The sequence below is a fragment of the Pezoporus occidentalis genome, unplaced genomic scaffold (genome assembly GCF_034315485.1).
Source record: "Pezoporus occidentalis ecotype Australia unplaced genomic scaffold, CSIRO_AGI_Poc_V1 ctg74, whole genome shotgun sequence".
NCBI classification, from domain to species: domain Eukaryota; kingdom Metazoa; phylum Chordata; class Aves; order Psittaciformes; family Psittacidae; genus Pezoporus; species Pezoporus occidentalis.
In genome coordinates, this window is record NW_026916093.1 from 460,658 (window position 1) to 481,540 (window position 20,883).

General features: G+C 42.7%; 1 protein-coding gene across 15 annotated transcripts in view; it reads left to right on the plus strand.

Annotated features, from left to right (window-relative positions):
* ZBTB20 (zinc finger and BTB domain containing 20) overlaps positions 1-20,883 on the plus strand; it is a 481,207-nt gene that overhangs the window by 432,415 nt on the left and 27,909 nt on the right. For all 15 annotated transcript variants that reach the window (XM_062602027.1, XM_062602023.1, XM_062602022.1 and 12 more), the window contains one exon: positions 12,393-14,000. In XM_062602027.1, the coding sequence (XP_062458011.1) occupies positions 12,413-14,000 (1,588 nt within the window). In that variant the 5' untranslated portion in view covers positions 12,393-12,412. The remainder of the gene's footprint in view (positions 1-12,392; positions 14,001-20,883) is intronic.

The following is a 20,883-nucleotide window of genomic DNA, read 5'->3' on the forward strand; positions in this document are numbered from 1 at the left end:
ATGAGTGTTTCAACTGCCTCACTCAAGAAATGAGTGACTGATGAATACTATATACTGTCTATCAGTGTTCAACATATTAAGATGTTCTAGTACTCTTTTGTTGTTTGGGATTTGTTTGTTTGGTTTTGTATGTGGTGTTTTGTTTTTTTTTTAATAACAGTCTCCAGAAGAATGCTTTCCTTTTCTCCCACCTGAAGTAACTTACTTGCTTCCATCATCTTCCTTTCTGAAAATTAAAGCAATAATGTCAATTCCACTGCAGAATTTGTGTAACCTCGTTGACTACCTTTACCTTTCCCAGATCAGTAATCTGTCTAACCACTGAATCTACTCCTTCCCTACTTAATCCATCAATCCAGATAATCTACAGCATTCTTAGGTACTGGTCATTGCCCTGTAAGCTTTCTCTGTCATGTTTAAATAATGTTTTATTGCAGTTTTTATTGTCTTATTATTTGTCTTTATGCCTTTAGTGGGTTTTTTTCTTTACATTTCCCCTTCATCCTACCAAATCTTTGTTTTACATCTAGCCTGCTACAGTTTATGCTGAGTTCTATTAGTGTCACTTGAATATGATTTCCATCTTTAGAAGGATACATTTTCAGCTTTAATGAACTCTTATACCTTGTATTTAACCATTGTAGCACTTTTTATTTCCTATTTTTTTTGTTCTTGTCTTTGGATATAGGGACTCTGTGTATTAGGGCCACCTCCCTGCTCATCGTATGGATTTTAATCCTTTATCTTTTCCTTTCAGACTCTTTCTGAGTAACTTCCTCTTCCTTTTTTTTTCCTTTTTTTTTTTTTTTTGGCCTTCTAATGGTTGCTCCTCCTGAAGTTGCACATATGAAAACTGCCACTTTATATGATCTGCTTGAAGGACGTCAAACATAATCATGCCAATCATTGTTATTTCGTGTCTTAACCATGCATGCTACTGCTATCATCTTCTCTGTCCTAACTGGGTGAGAGGACTTAAACCAAATGTACCATTTCCCTAATATGGTCTGCAGAGGGACACTTCATGGAGCAGTCAAACATAACAGATTTTCTAGTGCTTGACAGGTGACTCATACCTGAAGGAAACTAAACAGCTGCACCTACATCTCCTTTTATCCTAATGTGTGTGTTGTTAAAACCCTGTATAACCCAGTGGTTAGTCCTTTGTGTGTTACAGCAAGACACCTTCCATGCTTTAAGAAACATTGACTGGTCCATTAGTTGCCTGGTTTGTTGCAACTACACAACTCTGGAGGTACAGCTGTAAAAATAGACTTGTTCACTTTCTATTCCTTTTCACCACTGTGATCTGTCTAGCATTGGAGCTTTGTGCTCTTTTCATCTAAACTTTCATAGTCACTTTCTCCTCTTTTCTGTCATTTACCTGTGGTAGAGTAGCCATGTAATGTTTGTGCTGTGATCCCACTCAATGACTCCAGGGCCAGAGCAGTATTAAAATGAGGAAAAACCAAAGCAATTCTTGAATTGTTCTTGGCTGAGAAAAGAGAGCTTCTTCATTCAAAACATTTTTGAAGTGAAGCCTTAATGTGGTACTGGAACAGAAATTTGAAGGTAAAAGCAAGGTACTGTTTAATACCACCAACTAATATTTATAAAGCGTGCTAGGGGATGTTGTGGGAAGGGAAATAATTATATTTCTACAAGAAAGTGGTGCTTGATCTACTCCATAGGTGAAAGTCGGTTGTACGCCATCAGAATACTGCTAAACTCCTTCATCTCCATCAGGGTATTTGCCTCATAGCCTGGTGCACGGTAGACCGCAGCGACATGTCCTGGCTGACACTGTGCGTTTGAGTTCCGGAGGATGCCAATTATTATTGTTTCTAGAGGCAATGCTGTTGCACCATCTTTTCATTTATGTTTTCTGTGACTGTTTTCATTGTCCATGGAGTCATTTACAAGGCTAAAATAACATGAGATCTAGTCTTACACAACTATCACTCAGGAACCAGAATACAAAGAGAATGCAAGATCTCTAGTTAATCTGTCAGCACGAATAGCTCCTTGAGGAATTAACTGTGCCCAGGAAAAATAGGATAAACTAATCCTAGAACCCCTGCTCATTCCAGCTTTGTTGTGTTAAACACTGGAAGGATCTCTGCCTGGCTGGGATGCGCAATATATACTCTGTATCAATGTGTGACATGTGGTGAAATGCTTCTTCTTGAAAGCCCACAAGAGAGGAGTAGTATAAATTAAGAGTAATCTCACAACAGCTATTTTTGAGTTCTTAACCAGTGAAAATGTAAGTGTAGCAATATTGTGCATCTATTAAAAATCTTGAAAGGCTCTTTATAACTAGATGATAGGAGTGATAACGTGTAATTTATTGATGTTACACAGATAGAGGAGAAACCACAAAGTAGCAATTTTTGTGTGAAAAGGGGTATGATAGAGGAAATAAAAACAGAGCAAGGGACTTCTCCCCGCAGCTTCTTGCCTGTGTGGGCAACCATGTCAACTTGAACAAAACCACCGTGTGCTTTCATCCCATACCATGTTCCAAAACAGGGAATATTCTCTGTATTCAAAAGTTAGATGCCCAGATACTCTCTCTAATGTTTTTGGCCGAGTTGAAGGTAGAATGTGCCTGAGGGCAGACCTGAGAAATATCTCTCCTGCACTGTATTAGTATCACCTGTTGATGTCGGTATGCTTGTGTATACATCTAATCCCAGGGCCTTTTCTCAAGGAAAAAGCCTTGGAATTGGAACTGACAGTGTACACTTAATGCTGCAGATCCATCTGAGGATGTCAAGCTACACATGAATGCTATGTGTCTGTTTATAGCCTTAACTTATTACTTTAAAGCATTCTGCCGTACATTTCTTTTCCTATCGGAACTAAGTAGGTGATTTTGGAAGTAAGTCTGCTCTCAGGGATTGTGGAGGTCTCACTAAGGACAGAAATTTTCCCTGTGGCCTTCATCATCAGTGATATGAGCGTGTGCTGTTTCCCACTGATATTTAAATTTGAATTATAAGCAGGCCTGAACACATCCCATAAACTCAAAATAAAGAAACCACAGTCCAAACCAGTATGAACATCTGTCTCAGGATATTTCTAACTTGAAATACTCATCAAAGCACCCAGTTGTACTAGTTAACAATTACTCTTTCACTAATACATAATGAAGATGAATGGAAAAAATAACTAAATAAAATCCAGCATTTTCATGTGATAGCTTTCTTCTTCTCAGGGCTTAGACACAGCCACTGGAAGAGATAAAAGAATCCTTTTCTCAGCCCTGAGGACTGGCATTTACAAGATTTTGTCCATTCCTTGTTTCTCCCATCCAGTAGTTCTAGATGACCATTGAAAGGCCTTTCTCTGGAAATATGGAGGGTGTAAGCAGTGGTCTTCCACAGGCAGTAGCTCTCCCACAAACATCAACCATTTCTGATGCACCCTTTTCCTAAGAGACTGCTGCAAACACTCCCTGCAGAGGATTCTAGCTTGAATAGAAACCTTCTAAACAGGTAATTACTTCAAGAGGTTTTAATGTGTATTTTCCTTTTAACCAAAGCCTACAGGCTTTTAGGCTTACTGTATTTAACCACACTCAAACTGATAAGCTTTTCCTCCTTGTCTTTCTGCCGAGGGGAAATGCATAACAATACAGGGCAAATGTGAAAAAGTTCATGGGATAGCAGTTGTCTCTTTTGGAGGCATGTTTTAATATATTTTCACCTATTATCCTTCTACTCTATTCCCCTTCCAGACTCTGCTTCTACCTCCAGCCCCAGCCCCTTCTCCTCCCTAAACAGCACTTCTGAGAGAGGATATAAATTTGTACAGAGTACCACAGAGAGATAACCAAATGCAATCCCTGTTCACTTTTGGATATTCAGTCTGAAATGCGTTACTGGTTTTAAACAAAAGCCCTTCAAGCATATGAAGGTATTCTTAATGACTACAGCAAGCTTTTGATCAGAACCATAGAATAGCAAGATAAATCACCTTATTTGCCTATATTTTCCAAAATATTTGTTCTTTTTTCTCCAAGAAGCATCCCCCTGTTCTGTGAGTTGGGAGTGTTCACACTGTAACTTCACCAGCATCACTGGCCCATCTCGCCTCTTCCCTGTACAGTGGCACTCCTGTTGCAGGTCTGGCAAGTGCAGTATGCCCGCTGAGTAACAACACCCGGCACTGTGAAGTAAAACTAGCAATAGATGCACCTAGATTTTTGAAGACCCAAACTGCCTGAAACTTACAGCCAGTTAAAACAATTGGGCCATGCTTGGGCTTGGCAGGATTGTGTGTGAACTCCCTGGGAGCAAGCGAGCACGGTTGAAACAGTTTTCATGTAGAACATGAGAATTGTTCCCTGCTGAAGGAGGGAATTAGCACCGCCTCGTTTCTTTTCCTAGGAAATAGTGCCATCATGTGGCTACTTTGTTTTCTCTGTTTCAGATTATAAAAGGGCAGTTGTACAAAGTTTTCTCCCTTACACTAAAATGCTATCTGGTGAGCCTGTCTTTTGCCAATGTAAATAGGTTAAAGCTGGCCTGGGCACAGGAATTAACACCCTTGCAATGATATGACAAGCCTGTTGATATCCCTCTTAATGTTAATGCAGGTGTTCTCCTGCTAACGTAATATATGTTGCTTAGAGATGTTGTAGATACCTACAGGAGAAGCATCCCCCCATAAATGTAGTAGTTAACGTTTATACCAGGGGGATCTGATGGCATGGCTGTAGCAGCAGAGGGTCTGCAGACAAGGGCTGAGAGAGGACTGTGAGAAACAGTGTGTGTATATATGAGTGCCAGTGTTTACAGTGGGGGTACATTGGACTGTACCCCAAATATGTGCCTGGGCATAAAAATGGCTTTTGAGTATACCTTCTTTACTCTAAAGTATTTTTGGAGTTCCTAAAATAGCAAGAATACAAAATGGAGTGAAAGTGGGAAAAGTAAATGCCCTGGCTAAAAATGGAGTATTTCTTTAACTTAAAAATAACTGAACGTGCTGTAACACTTCAAAGCCCATTGTCACCAGACTGCTATGAACTGGATTTTTTTTATACTTGGTATTTCACAGTTATAAGTAGGATGTTCACCATAAAGCGTTATAAAGAAACAGTCACTAGAGTAGTTTGAGAGGAAAGCTTCATTTTTGTAACCCTGAAGAACAAAATTTTAAGATACCTGTGGAGTTAATTCTTGATCTTTCTATCGTGTTCTACATCCAAGCAACACAGAACAATTTGTGAAGATTAAGGCATGCAGTCTTGCTTCTGATTTGGGTGCGTGATGCTCTCTTTGTTCTACAAATGCAGCAAACTGAGGCACAGACATTGCTGCCTGCAGGTTGTAGAGCAAACAGGGTTAAAACTTAAACAGGGGAAGTTTAGGTTGGGTATAAGAAGGAAATTCTTTCCTGTTAGGGTGGTGAGGCACTGGAATAGGTTGCCCAGGGACGTTGTGAATGCTCCATCCCTGGCAGTGTTCAAGGCCAGGTTGGACGAGGCCTTGGGTGATGTCATTTAGCATAAGGTGTCCCTGCGCATGGCAGGGGGGTTGGAACTAGATGATCTTAAGGTCCTTTCCAACCCTAACGATTCTGTGATTCTATGATTAGTGCTGATGGACACCTCTCGCAGTCTTTCAGGTGAAACAGAGAAAGGTGATTCACTGACTGCTCCCCAAGTGTGTAGGCTTAAGACGCTTTTATGCTTGATGTTGGGAATTAATGCCCACTGGATATAGAAGAAATTTTATGTACAGACACCTTTGGTTTAGTCTTCAGCTTTATGTAAAATGGATATGTCATCAATATGTAGATGCTAAAAAGATCAGAGAAAGCCTGTCTCCTGAGCAAAGTTTAAGCAAACTCTTTCTTCTTAGGCATCTACGCAATATGTTTGTTCCATGGAGAGTAAGGTTGTGTTTGTGTGTGCATGCATTTCTGTCTTTCAAATGAATGTAGTTATTAGACTATGAAATGTAGAGAAGTTTGACAGCTTTCAGAACGCAACTTCCATAGAGTATATTACTGACACATTAATAGACGTTGTGCTGGTAAAAATACAGTACTTCCTGTTAAATGTAGACTGCTACATATTTTGATTCTAACAACAATCTGGTAGGGTTAGGGCAATTTGTGTAGTGTCATCTGGTGTTTGTTTTGGATAGATATTATAGAAGAAGATACTGATTTTCAAGATGTTCAAGCAGATGATTGGGTGAAAACTCCAGCAAACCTTTAAAGTGACAGAAAGCAAGGGCTGCTCCTGGTCAGATCTCCTGCTGAGGATACAAATGTTCTTCTGTGTTCCTGAAACTCCATACAAACATTTTGTCTTGCAGGCCTCTGCTCAGAATGAGGCCAAATATTCAGGAGAATCAGTCTGAACAGGATTTGCTATATCACCCTTTCTAGCATCATAGAGATATACTGAGAAGTCAGCCTCTACCAGGGTTTCAGGATTTTAATTCAAGTCTGTTCTGTCAGTGGAAAAAATGTTGCTCCACTAAATTTGGTCTCAGAGAGTTGGAACCTGATGCAGAACTAATTTTGTGTGTCGAAACACTAGATAAGAATTTTTTGCTCTGTTAATCCAATTTTTATTTAGAGTAACTAACTTGAGAACAACAGAAAATAAAGCTTCAGCAGTTGGGATGAATCAGGTCATCAGAGCTGAAGAAAGCATCTCCAATGGTTATGGTACAAAAAATGGAACAGGAGACACTAATGTGTGGAATGAGAAAACTTGGTGTGGAAATTGTGGGGCTATAGTAGGTATCATATGTTGTGATGGAAATGCTGAATTTTCACTCCAGTGTCATATTTATACAAGAGTTGAGATTTTCATTCCAAGTTAAGGATTCTTTACTGAGATGTGCCTTTCTTTCTTAAGGAGAATCTGTAGGATTTTGTTTTGATAACAGTACTTTATTTGCTTGGGTTTATTTATCCTGTAGGGTCTTTAAAGAGTAACATATATGAAGTGTCTCAGGCAACTGTTTAATTCACCTCACTCATCTAGAGTACTTACCCACTTTAGGGCACTGCATTTTTAAATGAAAGGACAAGCTGGACAGAAGACAGAAGAAGATAAGAATGAGAAGAGTGCATACAACCAGTGAGGGGGAGTGAGAGACCTGAGTCTTTATTTTCTAGAAAAAGTAAGGTCTAAAGAAGAAAAGTGAAGCAGTTTCCAATATATAAGATGAAAGTGGTTAATAGTTCTCTGTCTCTGCTGGAGAAAAGAATGAGTAATCAGTTTCAAAGTTAAATACCATCAAAGCTTTCTTGCTATAAAGATCTTAGACTGTCTGTAGGAGAGAGAGTGGAAATCTCCCACAATGTTGGTTTTTACTTGGTTTTGCAAACATATTTAACAAATTTCTGAAGAGATAGTGTAGGTAGATTGTTTTCACTTTAAGGAAAAGCTACTCCTATTCCATAAATGACTGTCTGAGGAACCTAATGCATCCTTGTGATGCAGTCAGGAGACTGCTCATCCAACACTTGGTGCAGAGACTAAAGATTAGAGGTCCAAAACTGCACATAGTAGAGGAAGAGAATAATTAGATGACAACGCTTGTCTCCAGCAGCAGCAGCAGGTTACTTGGCTTTTGTGGTGCTCCCAGACACTAATGGCTGGATTACAGATGCATGGAGAAACAGCAGTGGGAAAAAAGCCTACCAGTCCTGACTTCCACATCTCTGTCTTAGCCCAAGGTGCTCAGCCACCTAAGGAAGTGCTTGTCATTTGGTGATGAGAATACCATGTTATACAAAATGTAATGACTCCAACTTTTGTGCTGTCTCTCAAAGTGTGTATTCCTCTCAATGTGAGGCTTGAGAATCTTGACAGGAAGACAAACTAGGCAACAATATCAAGCTAGTTCTAGATATTAAGTATCAGAGAGATGAGTTACCAAGCAGTTTTCTAAATGCTACTGCAGAAAATTGAGGCAAAAATGCAATCTCTCTCTCTTGGCAAGCCTACCAATTCTCAAGGATAGAAGATAGAGGGATAGAGGACAATTATTCTCTTTGCCTCATAAGTATGAAAGTGAGACTAGAGCCTTTGGGGTTCACTCTGCTAGTTGTTCCTGTGAAAGACCACACAGTAAGTTTCCAAAAAGAGCTTGGATTCCAGCATCCTAGGCAGTTTTGCTTCAGGTGAGTTCTATGCGCTGAGCTACTGCTGAGTTTCAGTAACTGTGGTGGTTTCATCACCACTGTGTTTCTAGAAATGGTAGTCATTTTGCAATGAGCTTTGAGATACTGTGATTTTAAAGGACACTAGAGAAAATCAAATTCTGCGATATCTTTCTGTTATGAGCATTAAAGCTGTAAGCATTGGCTTTGCAGAAAGGGACATCTAGTGGCTGTACAAAAAAAAAAGCCTTACTAAATACTTTTAATGAAGCCTTATCAAATACTTGCATGTCTGACTAAATAAGTCATATGTGTATGACTACTGTATGACATACCTACTTGTGTATGACCTGCTGTCTTCACTATTCCATACATCTTTGTAGCTCTGCATCATGTTTTTGCTGGGATTGTTCTTTATGTTTTTGGCAAAACAACAAACATCACCTTTCTAGTTTTATGTAGGTCTACGTATGGTAGCTTGGCAAACAGAAAACTGCCTTCAAGCCATGCTTGGTGTACTTCACTGCTACACTTCCACATTTTCTATAGTATCTTCCAAGCGTCCACTGCCTGCTGTTTCCTTCTGCCATTGCTTTCCCTTTTGGTACTGTATTTGGAGAGGTTGTCATTGTTATTGTCATGGTAAAATCTACTTTCTTTTGAATGCCCATAGCATAAAAGTCAGCAGGAGGGGTGGATGAGATTCAGGGAAACACTAATCTAAGCACTCAGTCATGTATTACACACAAAAGTTTGTTCCTTTCCCATCCATGTTGTGCTCCTTCTTACCAGTCAAGGATGAATTCCATGCATGTTTCTGTGAATAGGCTGACAGTTTAATCGGTACATTTGCATATGGGCAAACGGAGCTTTTTTCAAAGTTGCACAGTAATATGTTTCACCTTTATGCCATGCCAGCTTCAAATTGCATCCCAGGAGGATTGCAAATGTGCATAATCTGTGTGGTTGTCTGAGCTTTTTTTAATTTTCTTTTTTTTTCCTGCTTTTTTCTTCCTTTTTTTTTTCTCTATTTTCCTGAACTGGCAAACACCTATTCATTGCCCATCTGGGTAAGAATGGCCTTTGCATTTTCACACCCATTCTTTCCTATATGGTTTGTGAATACTCCTCCAATCAGAACTTGCTTCACAGAAAAGGGACAAAACCATTTTACAGGAGTTTCTCAGAATTAAGTCCATTGGGATCTCTACATCATGTTTACTGGACAAAAAAAGGGGGGGTACTTAACAAAGACCACTTGAATTTCATAAAAAGGTTCCCACTGTCTTGAATTTAAAAGAGTGGCAGGCCTGAGAAGAGCCTGAGACAGCAGTCTTTTTCCTGAGCCAGGCATTCTGTGCAGTGACGAGTAGGTGAGTGTGCATGCATGTAGCTGGGTCTTGTGAAGAGCTGACACACTTTCTGGCTTGTCCAAGGCTCTAGCAGTCTTTGTAGGAATGTAGCATTTACTTTAGAATCAAACTTGCATTGGTAAGTCTGCCTTTTATGGGGAGCATCCCCTTGGGACTTTCAGCTTAGATCAGTATACAGTAAGGGACAACCAGAAAACTTGGATCTGGGCAGTTTCCTGCAGAAAGGGAGAGGAGCTGCATGGAATAGCAGGTTTTGCTACAGACCAGTCCCTGGAATTTGTTAAAGTTGCTCTCTTCTACTGCTGTGGTTTGTGTAGTAGCATCTTAGACGCAATTGTGGATTATTTGTTTCCTGTACTTTGGGCAGGCATAGTTTTCAATGTTGACTGTCAAGGAAGGTGGCCTAGAAGAAATATCCTCAAAATCTGTACTAGCTTTTTTACTGTTGTGTGTCTCGTCCACCCACCTTTCTTGTTTTATCCTTCAGGAGTGAACTTCAGTTGTTTCTCAGTTAAAGAAGTGGTAGCTGTTCCAATTTAATTTGAAAGAGTAAAGAAATGAGAAGACATGTTAGAAACATGGTTGCATGGAAAGGGAGCCCTAGAGTCAAACCAAGTAATGATCAGTAGTTTCTGATGGAAAGATTTCTAGCATACTGATAGGCAACTACTGAAAGGGAGATGGAGATAAATGGGTAGCTGTGCAATCACTTGCCATGGCCTACAAGAGGTCTTGAAAAGAGGGGTCATCTGTTTATCATTAGTCTTCAATCCTTCTGTTTCCCCACCAGCACAAAGCTTTTACCAAGTTTTCTTCTTTTCAGAACAAGGATTCTGACTTTCTATGTAAATACATTTTGAATCCTCATGTGATCTGACATGTTGGGAAGGGAAGAATCTGGAACTGCCCTGAAAGCCTCTGGAGAATGACTCTGGAAAGAGGGGAATACCTCTCTTCTGTACATTATTTTGTGTAATAATAGTTGCAGTGCCCTTGAAGGAAAGTCTCCCAGGTTCTAAGATATTTTCTAGTGCTATGATCAGTCACATCAGAGGAAATCAGCAGAGCTTATGGACAAGACAGATGTAATGCACAACCTCCATGATACTATTAGTAGTTTCCTCCTTGTTCCTGCTATGTGAGTTTCCCCCTAGTGCTCTAATCTCACATGGAAATTAGTACCCTTCTGATACTGGCTGGTTTACATTTGTTAACATCAGATTTCTTCAGCTTGGTCCCATCAGGATTTCCAGTTCCTGACCTTTGTGTTTCCCTTTTATCATTCATCTGTTTCAGAGAATTAAAGTAACCATCTGTGTCCAAGGTGATTTGTCTTTGAACCACCAGAATAGAGGGTGCTTGAGATGTCAGGAGTAGATAAATGAGAAGGAAAAGGAGAGCAGGGAGGATGCCACATTTTCCTGCAAATTGCAGAGAGTATATCTGTGTATGAGACGTAAAGCACCCCTTAGGCTGGAGCAGAGGGACACTGTTGAGCTAAAAGGCATCCAGATTAAACCACTTTAAATGCCTTGTATTTGTTCTGTATATTTCTGTTAAAGCAGACAGTAACAGTAAGCTAGTTTAATTTACTCATGCTTCTCTACCAAATTTCACTTTTGGATTCTCACAAATGAACAAGTAATTGTGGCAGAGGGGTTATAGCTTTAGTAGAAACATTCAAAGCAGAAAGACTGTAATACTAGTGGTGATTTTGCATTACTTTTCTCTGCATACTTTTCTAGGAACCAAGGTGATGAATGCACTACAAATGCTAAGAGAAAGAAATTTTTGGTAATGTTTTATTTGTTTACCACTTAGAGGGCACTTGGTTTTTCATCGTTGAAAGGTCAAACCATAGCTTCTGCCCATCAAAATCTAAAGAGACAAAAAATAAGTAGAGAACATGAAAGGAAATAAAAGAGCATTAAAACCAAAGCAAGCAAGATGGAGATAGGGAAGAGTGGACTGAGAGATAAGAAGTTACTTTTTAGTCACTTGTAAAAGTCAGTTGTGAAGGTTATGTTGGCTCTGTACCTGAATTGGTTAGGTGCTTTTCTAAACTGTTCTCTATTTAGATTATTCAGGCAAATGAAGACAAAGTCTTCCTTAGAGTAAATGTCTGTAATTTTCCAGTTTCTGTCAAGTAAATAACAGCAGGAGAACATTTGTTTTTATGTGATGGCATTCTGGTGCCAGTCAGAACTGGGGATATGCTAAAACTGAAGCGGACAACTCATGTTAACTTTTTTGCTTTGGGTTCTTACAGAGGACTGTTTGTCACTACTGGGTAGCAAATGTTCTAAACCACAACCCCAGACAAAACTGTGCGTGGGATTTTAGGAACATTTACAGCCTAAATCTTTAACCAGATTTGAATTTTACGAAGTGACTGCCAGTTTTTTAGATAGAAGTAACTGTACTGTAAAACACAGGCTCCAAATTCCTTGAAATACCAATCTAGATAGAAATCACATTTTCATACACACTCTTTGCATTAACAGCGTGATCTAAAGGGTCATTATAGTAAGAATCTGATCTTTTCTGGTGTGGGTTCACATCTGAACAACCTAAAATCCACTTTTAATCTGTTAGCTCAAGCTGTCTCTAGGCTTTTTAAAACCAGATAAACTGGCTTTAAAACTTTTTCCTATTAATTTAGGACTTGAGCTTCTGCAAATATATAGCAGAGCATACTTCCCGCCTTACAAAGGTGCTGTCTTCTTATCGGTGATTTTGTATGTGATTTTCACAGTATAATCTGTTTCGTGTGCCCAGTGGGCAGTCACCTTCTCCAATGCCCTGACTGTGACTCTGCAGAGGACAAGACTCAATCTGTTTTGTTTTTGTTTTTGTTTTTTGTCACCTGCTTTGCTCCAGGTAACATCAGTTGCAAGGGGATGACAGAGCGCATTCATAGCATCAACCTTCACAACTTCAGCAATTCTGTGCTCGAGACCCTCAACGAGCAGCGCAACCGTGGCCACTTCTGTGACGTGACGGTCCGCATCCACGGGAGCATGCTACGCGCCCACCGTTGTGTGCTGGCGGCTGGCAGCCCCTTCTTCCAGGATAAGCTGCTTCTGGGCTACAGCGACATCGAGATCCCCTCAGTGGTGTCAGTCCAGTCTGTGCAAAAGCTCATTGACTTCATGTACAGCGGGGTGCTGCGGGTCTCACAGTCAGAGGCCCTCCAGATCCTCACAGCTGCCAGCATCCTGCAGATCAAGACTGTGATTGATGAGTGCACAAGGATTGTCTCTCAAAATGTGGGAGAGGTCTACCCGGTCATTCAAGATTCTGGCCAGGAGACGCCGAGGGGAACACCCGAATCAGGCACCTCGGGGCAGAGCACCGACACGGAGTCTGGCTACCTGCAGAGCCATTCACAGCACAGTGTGGACAGGATCTATTCAGCCCTTTATGCCTGTTCCATGCAAAATGGGAGTGGAGAGCGCTCCTTTTACAGTGGAGCTGTGGTCAGCCACCATGAAACAGCCCTGGGGCTCCCCAGGGACCACCACATGGAAGACCCCAGCTGGATAACCCGGATCCATGAACGATCGCAGCAGATGGAGCGATACCTCTCCACCACTCCGGAGACCACACACTGCCGCAAGCAACCACGGCCTGTACGAATTCAAACCCTGATGGGCAACATCCATATTAAGCAGGAGATGGAGGATGACTATGACTACTATGGCCAACAGAGGGTGCAGATCCTTGAGCGCAATGAGTCTGAGGAATGCACTGAGGACACTGACCAAGCAGAAGGCACTGAGAGTGAGCCCAAAGGGGAGAGCTTTGACTCGGGAGTCAGTTCCTCCATTGGCACTGAGCCCGATTCCATGGAGCAGCAGTTTATGGCTGGTCTAGGCCGGGATGGGCAGCAAGAACCTTCTCAAGCAGATCAAAATGACGTCCCTGCTGATGGCACTCAGCCGCAGCAGCAGCAGCAGCATGTAGATGCCAACTCTTCCTCGCCAGAGAGAAGCAATGACGTTGAAATGGACAACAAAGTGCTCACAGTCAATAACAGCACCGAAAAGGGGGCTTTGCAGCCTTCTGTCAACACAACTGTTGCCCAACCATTGCCAACCACACAGATCTACTTACGCCAGACAGAAACCCTCACCAGCAATCTGAGGATGCCACTGACTCTGACCAGCAACACTCAGGTCATTGGCACAGCTGGCAACACCTACCTGCCTGCCCTTTTCACCACACAGTCTGCTGGCAGTGGCCCTAAGCCTTTTCTCTTCAGCCTGCCCCAGCCTTTAGCTGGCCAGCAGGCACAGTTTGTAACAGTGTCCCAGCCTGGCCTGTCAACCTTTACTGCCCAGCTGCCAGCCCCACAGCCCTTGGCTCCATCTGCGGGCCACAGCACAGCAGGTGGGCAAGGTGAAAAAAAGCCTTATGAGTGCACTCTCTGTAACAAGACTTTCACCGCCAAACAGAACTACGTCAAGCACATGTTTGTACACACAGGTAAGAGTACGTCCCTTTGGCTTATACATGAAACCAGAGAAAGTCCTCGATAAACATGGACTTAGTTTCTGTTTCCCCACAGCCTCTGTACAAACAGGAGGGAGCTGGTATCACTGAACACTTTCCCAGCTTACTGCATTGAAGTTGAGCCCCTGCAGAAACATATAGGTCCCTTATGGGGCCTAACTGTGCACGGTACAGAAACAAGCTCATTTTACTTGGAGTGAAATGTGGCCTGCACCCATCCAAGGAAATGGTAGAGGTTTGTTGTCGCTTGTAAGCTGACCAGGCAACATTAAGTAGAAAAGGCATGAGGAAAAGGTAATTACAAGTCATTCAAGAAAAACTGTATCTACTAAAAAAGGGCACTCGCCTGTAAGTTTTACAGGTAGAGAAGTTCAAGTGATGATCACTGGCATGAGTTTAGGGCAAGTTCATTCCTCATGGAATGGCAGCAGTAGTTCCAGGCCTGTGTGTTAGACACACTGCCAGATATTTTCTAAATCTTCTATATTCCTATAAGAAAGTAAATTAGGAGTTTTTTTCAGAAAGTTCCTCTGTACTTCACTGAAGCTGACTGCTGTAATCCCCTGTGGTAAGTCAGATGCTTCACTAGCTGTGCATACTGAAACATTTAGAAATGTAAGGAAAATTTTAAATAATAAATGTAGAACACAACATCAGGACCCTTTTTGTTTAAAAATGCAACTGCTTTGGTATATGGTCTTTTGAGATGATTTAGGTAGCCATGTTTACTATGAAGCCAAAACTGCCTTTTCTGGTTTTGTCAAGTTACAAGACTTCAAAACAAGGAGCTAGATCTATCTTACATGAAGAAGCTATTCTGGGTTCAGGACTAAATTTTGCTTGCTTTAGCCCTCAGCTTATTCTGATGTTGGAGAGAAATTCTAGTTTAGAGAAAGAGTAAATATTTCTCTCACCAAGCAGTGGTTTTGTTAACGTCAGATCCTAAAATAAATGCTGCGTTTGTGATACATGAAGTAGAGCCTGGAGAAATTGCCCAAGGTATGGGAGGAATGTAAGTCATGAGTCCCCATTGTATCCAGTAGATTGCACTTCCATATGCATATGTAAACTTTTAACTTCTATTTACCTGTAATTGCCACTTAAATGAAAAATTGCCCTAGGCATCTAAGGCAGACTTATACATGTCCATATATACAAAAAGGTCAGCTTCTCAGCACTGGTACAAAATGTATGACTGCAAGGATCAAGAATCCTGAATCCCAAGATTGTGTCTGTCTATGTTCTCTATTTTTCTGTTGTGAATGAGTAGCTAAAATACTAAATAGTGCTGTGATATTCAGAAAAAAATACCTCTTCAGAACACAGTCAAATATATCTGCTTGCACCCTTGTTGTGAAGAAAGGCTTCTTCACAAAACACTTAACTGAGATTAGGTGCTTTATTTCCCCCACCCCAACTGTGCACTGCATTTGATATTTGGAATCAGATAAAAGTAATATTGGAAGATCTGGCATAAATATTCCTGGCTACTGCACATAAAGTCAACCAAGGAAATTGATAGGCACCTCTAATCACTAAATAATACCTTATTTGTGTGGGTCTGAGAATTCCCAAAGTAATGAATTGTGGTGTGTCGTGGTTTAAACCCAGTCAGGTAATTCGTTCGCTCACTTCCCCCCCTTTTCTTGCCCTCCCCCTGCTCTCGGAGGGACGGAGAGGAGAATCGAAAAGAATGCAACTCCCACGGGTTGAGATAAGAACAGTTTAGTAACTAAGGTATAACACAAATCACTGCTGCTACCACCAATGATAATAATGATAAAGGAAATAACAAGGGAAGAGAATACATCATCTCACCACCAGCCGACCGATAACTCGCCCCCCCCAGCCCGACCAAGCTCTGACCGATACCTCCTCCAACCCTGCAGTCTCCCAGCCCTTCCGGCTAACTCCCAGTTACATCCCGGGCATGACGTGCTGTGGTATGGAATACCTCTTTGGTCAGTTTGGGTCAGGTGGCCTGTCTCTGCTTCCTCCTGGCTTCCCCTCCTCCCTGGCAGAGCATGAGGCTCACAAAGTCCTTGGCCAAACCAAAACATCGCTTGTTATCAGCTCTGTTCCCGAGCTGAAAGTCAAAACATTGCACTGCACCAGCTACCAAGAAGGGAAAAAATGACTGCTACTGCTGAACCCAGGACATTATCCACCCCTTATTCCATACCATTCAAGTCATGCTCAGATCCCACATTTTCAATATACCATCACTCTTATCTCAGTGCACTCTTATCTTAGTGCATGGACCAGTCCCTATAAAGCTGCTGAGTCCATCTGGTCCATGATGTCAGGCTCCATCTCTTGTAACAGTCTTCCAGAGCAGGAGAGACTGTGTGCAGTGTTCACACTCGTGAATAACCTGGGCAATAGTGTCCATTGCTAAGTCCACCCCTCGATCATGAGGCCATCTCTGTGTTGCATCTCTGCTCTGATAGCCTGAAGTGCCATGGGCCCACCAGGCTTAAAATAATTCACTGTCCCCTTAAGCAGTTTCTGCAGCTTGTTGCTGGGGACTCCATACAGCTGCCTTCCATCTCCGATGCTTCCAAAGCACTGGAGGGGCCCAGTGGACTAGATACTTGCCCATACTGTCCCACACACCCTGCCACTCATGACTGTCCAGCTTTGGGGAAAATCTCTTGGTCCCCCCATATCGTCGTCTAACCCCAGACAAGACCCAAACCTGACTCTGCTTAACTTTTGAGATCAGACAAAATGATGGTGGGTAGAACACAGCCTGTGTGTGTGCCAACATGCTGATCCCCATCACGATCAGCAGGCAGGTACCAAGGACACCTAAAGGCCATTCAAAACCTTCAGAACTCTCAGTTGATGCTGCTGTACTTGTCACTGGGGCTGGTGTAGCTGCTGTGCTTGCCGGCTCTCCCACCGCCAGCTTCTCTTTTCCTGAGCCCAGCTCTTCCTCCTCTGCCTTGCTGGGAAATGCTGCGTGGTCTCCTGCGTCCTCCTGGGGCTCGGCGGGCGGCTTCCGGGAAACGCTCTCGGCCGTCGCGGGGCTGGGCTCCTCCGCGGGGCTCGGCTCCTCCGCGGGGCTCGGCTCCTCCGCGGAGCTCGGCTCTTCCGCGGGGCTCGGCTCCTCCGCCGCCTTCTCCCGCTGCTCGGCAGCCGCCTCCTTCTGCTCCTCGACCGCCCCGACCTCCTCCACCGGCAGCCGTCCCCTCGCGGCCTCCGGCCCCGCTCCCGCCGCCGCTTGCTCCCCGGGGCCGCTCTCCCGGGCTGGTTCGGCTGCCGCCGGCTCCCGGGGCCGCTCCCCCTCGGCTCCCCACAGCCTCACGAAGATGGAGAGTAGGGTGAGGGCCAGGACGGTGAAGAGCAGCCGGACGGCCAGGTACAAGTCCACGGCCACGTCCGTCCCGCCCTGCTGCTGGAGCCCGCCCGTATTACAAGCCATTGCCATAAAGCACAGTGAGACAAGAACCTTAGCCCAGGCCCCATACTTGATAAACACTATCACAGCAAATACCGGCTCTACATAAGTTACAACATTCTGAAGCTGTGAGATCAAGCGAAAAAACTCTGAGAGCCAATAAATCAGCATTGTGACGAGTGACTATTAATTCAGTCAAATCTGTCGTTATCTCAACCCTTCGTGCCCCACGTTGGGCGCCAAAAAGAACTGTCGTGGTTTAAACCCAGTCAGGTAATTCGTTCGCTCACTTCCCCACTTTTTCTTGCCCTCCCCCTGCTCTCGGAGGGACGGAGAGGAGAATCGAAAAGAATGCAACTCCCACGGGTTGAGATAAGAACAGTTTAGTAACTAAGGTATAACACAAATCACTGCTGCTACCACCAATGATAATAATGATAAAGGAAATAACAAGGGAAGAGAATACATCATCTCACCACCAGCCGACCGATAACTCGCCCCCCCCAGCCCGACCAAGCTCTGACCGATACCTCCTCCAACCCTGCAGTCTCCCAGCCCTTCCGGCTAACTCCCAGTTACATCCCGGGCATGACGTGCTGTGGTATGGAATACCTCTTTGGTCAGTTTGGGTCAGGTGGCCTGTCTCTGCTTCCTCCTGGCTTCCCCTCCTCCCTGGCAGAGCATGAGGCTCACAAAGTCCTTGGCCAAACCAAAACATCGCTTGTTATCAGCTCTGTTCCCGAGCTGAAAGTCAAAACATTGCACTGCACCAGCTACCAAGAAGGGAAAAAATGACTGCTACTGCTGAACCCAGGACATGGTGGCAAGATAAGATTCAGGTAGAGAAACGATTGCAAAGTTCATTTAGGAGCAGACTGGCTTCTGGAGTGGCTGGGAGAATAATTGCACCATAACCAACAGAGAGCAGGGCTTCAGAAAACCCTTTGTAAAATAACCTTTTTTATGTGCAGCCTCAGAGAAAGGATGTCCGCTACCTTGGCTAGTGCTGAACAGGTTCATCATGAAAACTGAGAGGAGGCAACTGTACCCACTGTCAGGGTGACTTTCCCCAGTCCTCTTAAAAGAAGCCTGGCAAAGTGGCTCTGGAAAAGATTCCATGGTAAAAGGGAAAGATATAGGAGATGCAGATGTTTGAATTAGTCTTGCTGTTTGGAGGTCTCGTACGAGAAGACATGAAGAAGCCTAATCATAAACCAGAATTCATCAGCCTAAAGGCCTCCTCATCTCTATTTGTCTTTATGGTTCCCAAAACTACATTCTGATGTAGGTTACCATGCAATGGAAACCTACCTCCCTTTCTTTTACACAGACACAAACACACTAGAAATGGATATTTTTCCACATGCCCTGCAGATTGGCTTTAACATATCTCACAGTGTTGTTCTGCAAGACATGCAATGCTGTGGAAATACTAGTGCTAGAATGCATGCAGTGCCTGCGTACCATGTAAGCCATCACTGCCTTCTCTTACATATCATGCTGTGGTTAATATCCAGTAACTGTCCCACATTGCTGTCTAAAGCCAGCCAAATATGAAACAAAGAACCAAAAGGAGAGATATGCACATTTAATTCACTGAGCAGTTTTTGCTGACTTCAACATGAAGAATCATGGGAGTGAATAACCTGCAGTGTTCACTTAGGAAGCACTGATATTTGCATACAAAAAAAAAAAAGAAAAAGAAAACCTAAAAAGTTTTTAGATTCTTAGGAGAGGAGAAATCCTGGAAAGGTTTGGAAGCTACAATTAGAAAGCCGGAATCCAGTGTATCTTAGAAACACGTGCAGGCAAAAATTAGGGTGTTGTTATAGAGTAGTCTTAACAGGGTCTGGAGCAGAGGAGACCAACTTATTGCAAACTCTGGGAAATATATTGCCTAAGGCAAAAATAAGCATTGTAAATATAATCAGTCTCTTGTAAGTTAATCAGACATTATTATAACTGACACATGATCATTTTCCGCATAACACGCGTCAAGCATATTGGCCTGTCTACATTCGACACACTACTATGTTCAGCAAAGCCAGCAGGAAAGTAAAGACTTAATGTGTTTTGACCAAGTGTCTTTCACCAAGTAGGGACAAACTCATCACTGGTGCAAGGAAGAGCAGCATGTGGATTTCATTCACAGATGTCACCATCATATGTGCAAACTGTGAAATCAAAAGAAACAGAGACTCAGGGGAGATAAAAAAGTAGGTCTTTACCATCCAATACATATTAATGATTTCCTCTTAAAATTGAATATAAGTAATGCATTGTAATCTCACTATACAAAGAGTAAATGGTACGTTAGCACAGGCATGTAACAGTCCTTGAAGATAACTCTTACGGATTTAAAACAGTGTCAGATTGTAGAAAAGGAAGAAGCAGGTTGTCTGGGGGAAAAAATAAAGAAAGGATCTGCTAGAGGGAAAATTGCAGAATGACCAAATTAAAATAATTTTTCAGTCAGTGAAACAGGCTCATTTTAATTGTTGCAGAGCTGTGGTACCATCTCTTTCCCTGACAGCTTTGGGGATCATGAGTTACCACACCTGAAATATACCACAAGTGAATCAGAAATCATACTAAAAAGCAGCTTTTGGTGGGGCACTCAGGGTGTTGGGTATTGTCTACATTATCAATACAGCAACATGTGAAAATGTTGCCTAATACCATGAAACATAAGGCAGAAGAAGTGCTCTCAGTGTGAGAAGGAGTTAAGAGTAGTCTGGACAAACTAATCGCATCAGCTCAGCTAAGTATTTTTTTCAGTTCATCCTTGTAGCCACTGGTTTGTCTGGATGTGATCAGAGTTCACTTACAGAAGTTGCCAGAATCAGTTTTACAACAGCCCTGGGCACACAAGTGGTAGATAACATAAGTATTTTATATCTCTGATTCATCTGACAAGGTGTTTTATTTCATTGGCAGTCAAATCATTTAAGTTTCATGTCTGTTACCCTGGAATTTTGTCTATTAGGTTGCCCTTTGCATGGTACTGGCTGGCCTAGGAAATTCTATATACTGAGGTTGCCTTTTCAGTTACTCTTATCTGTGCTTCAGCTATAAGAGTTGACCAGAAAAAGGGGAAACAAAAATGAACCTCTCATAACACACTGAATTCCTTTGGCAATGTCTGGCATTTCTGTCCTGAGAAATGTAAAGCAATTCGACAAAAACGGTTGTGTTACAGGTCAGCTATCTAGTAATCACTAGCTTTGTCCATGTTTTTACTTCATGCAGGTAGGGAGATGTGGAGACACTGAAGGCTAGGCTGGACAGACCCTTGGGCAACATGGTCTAGGGTGAGGCATCCCTGCCCATAGCATGGGGTTTGGAACTGGATGATCTTAAGGTCCTTTCCAGCCGAAACCATTCTATGATTCTATGATTAAGACCTTCCTAGAAATGAGCATGAGGAGGAGCAAGGCGGAAGCATAGGCAGGA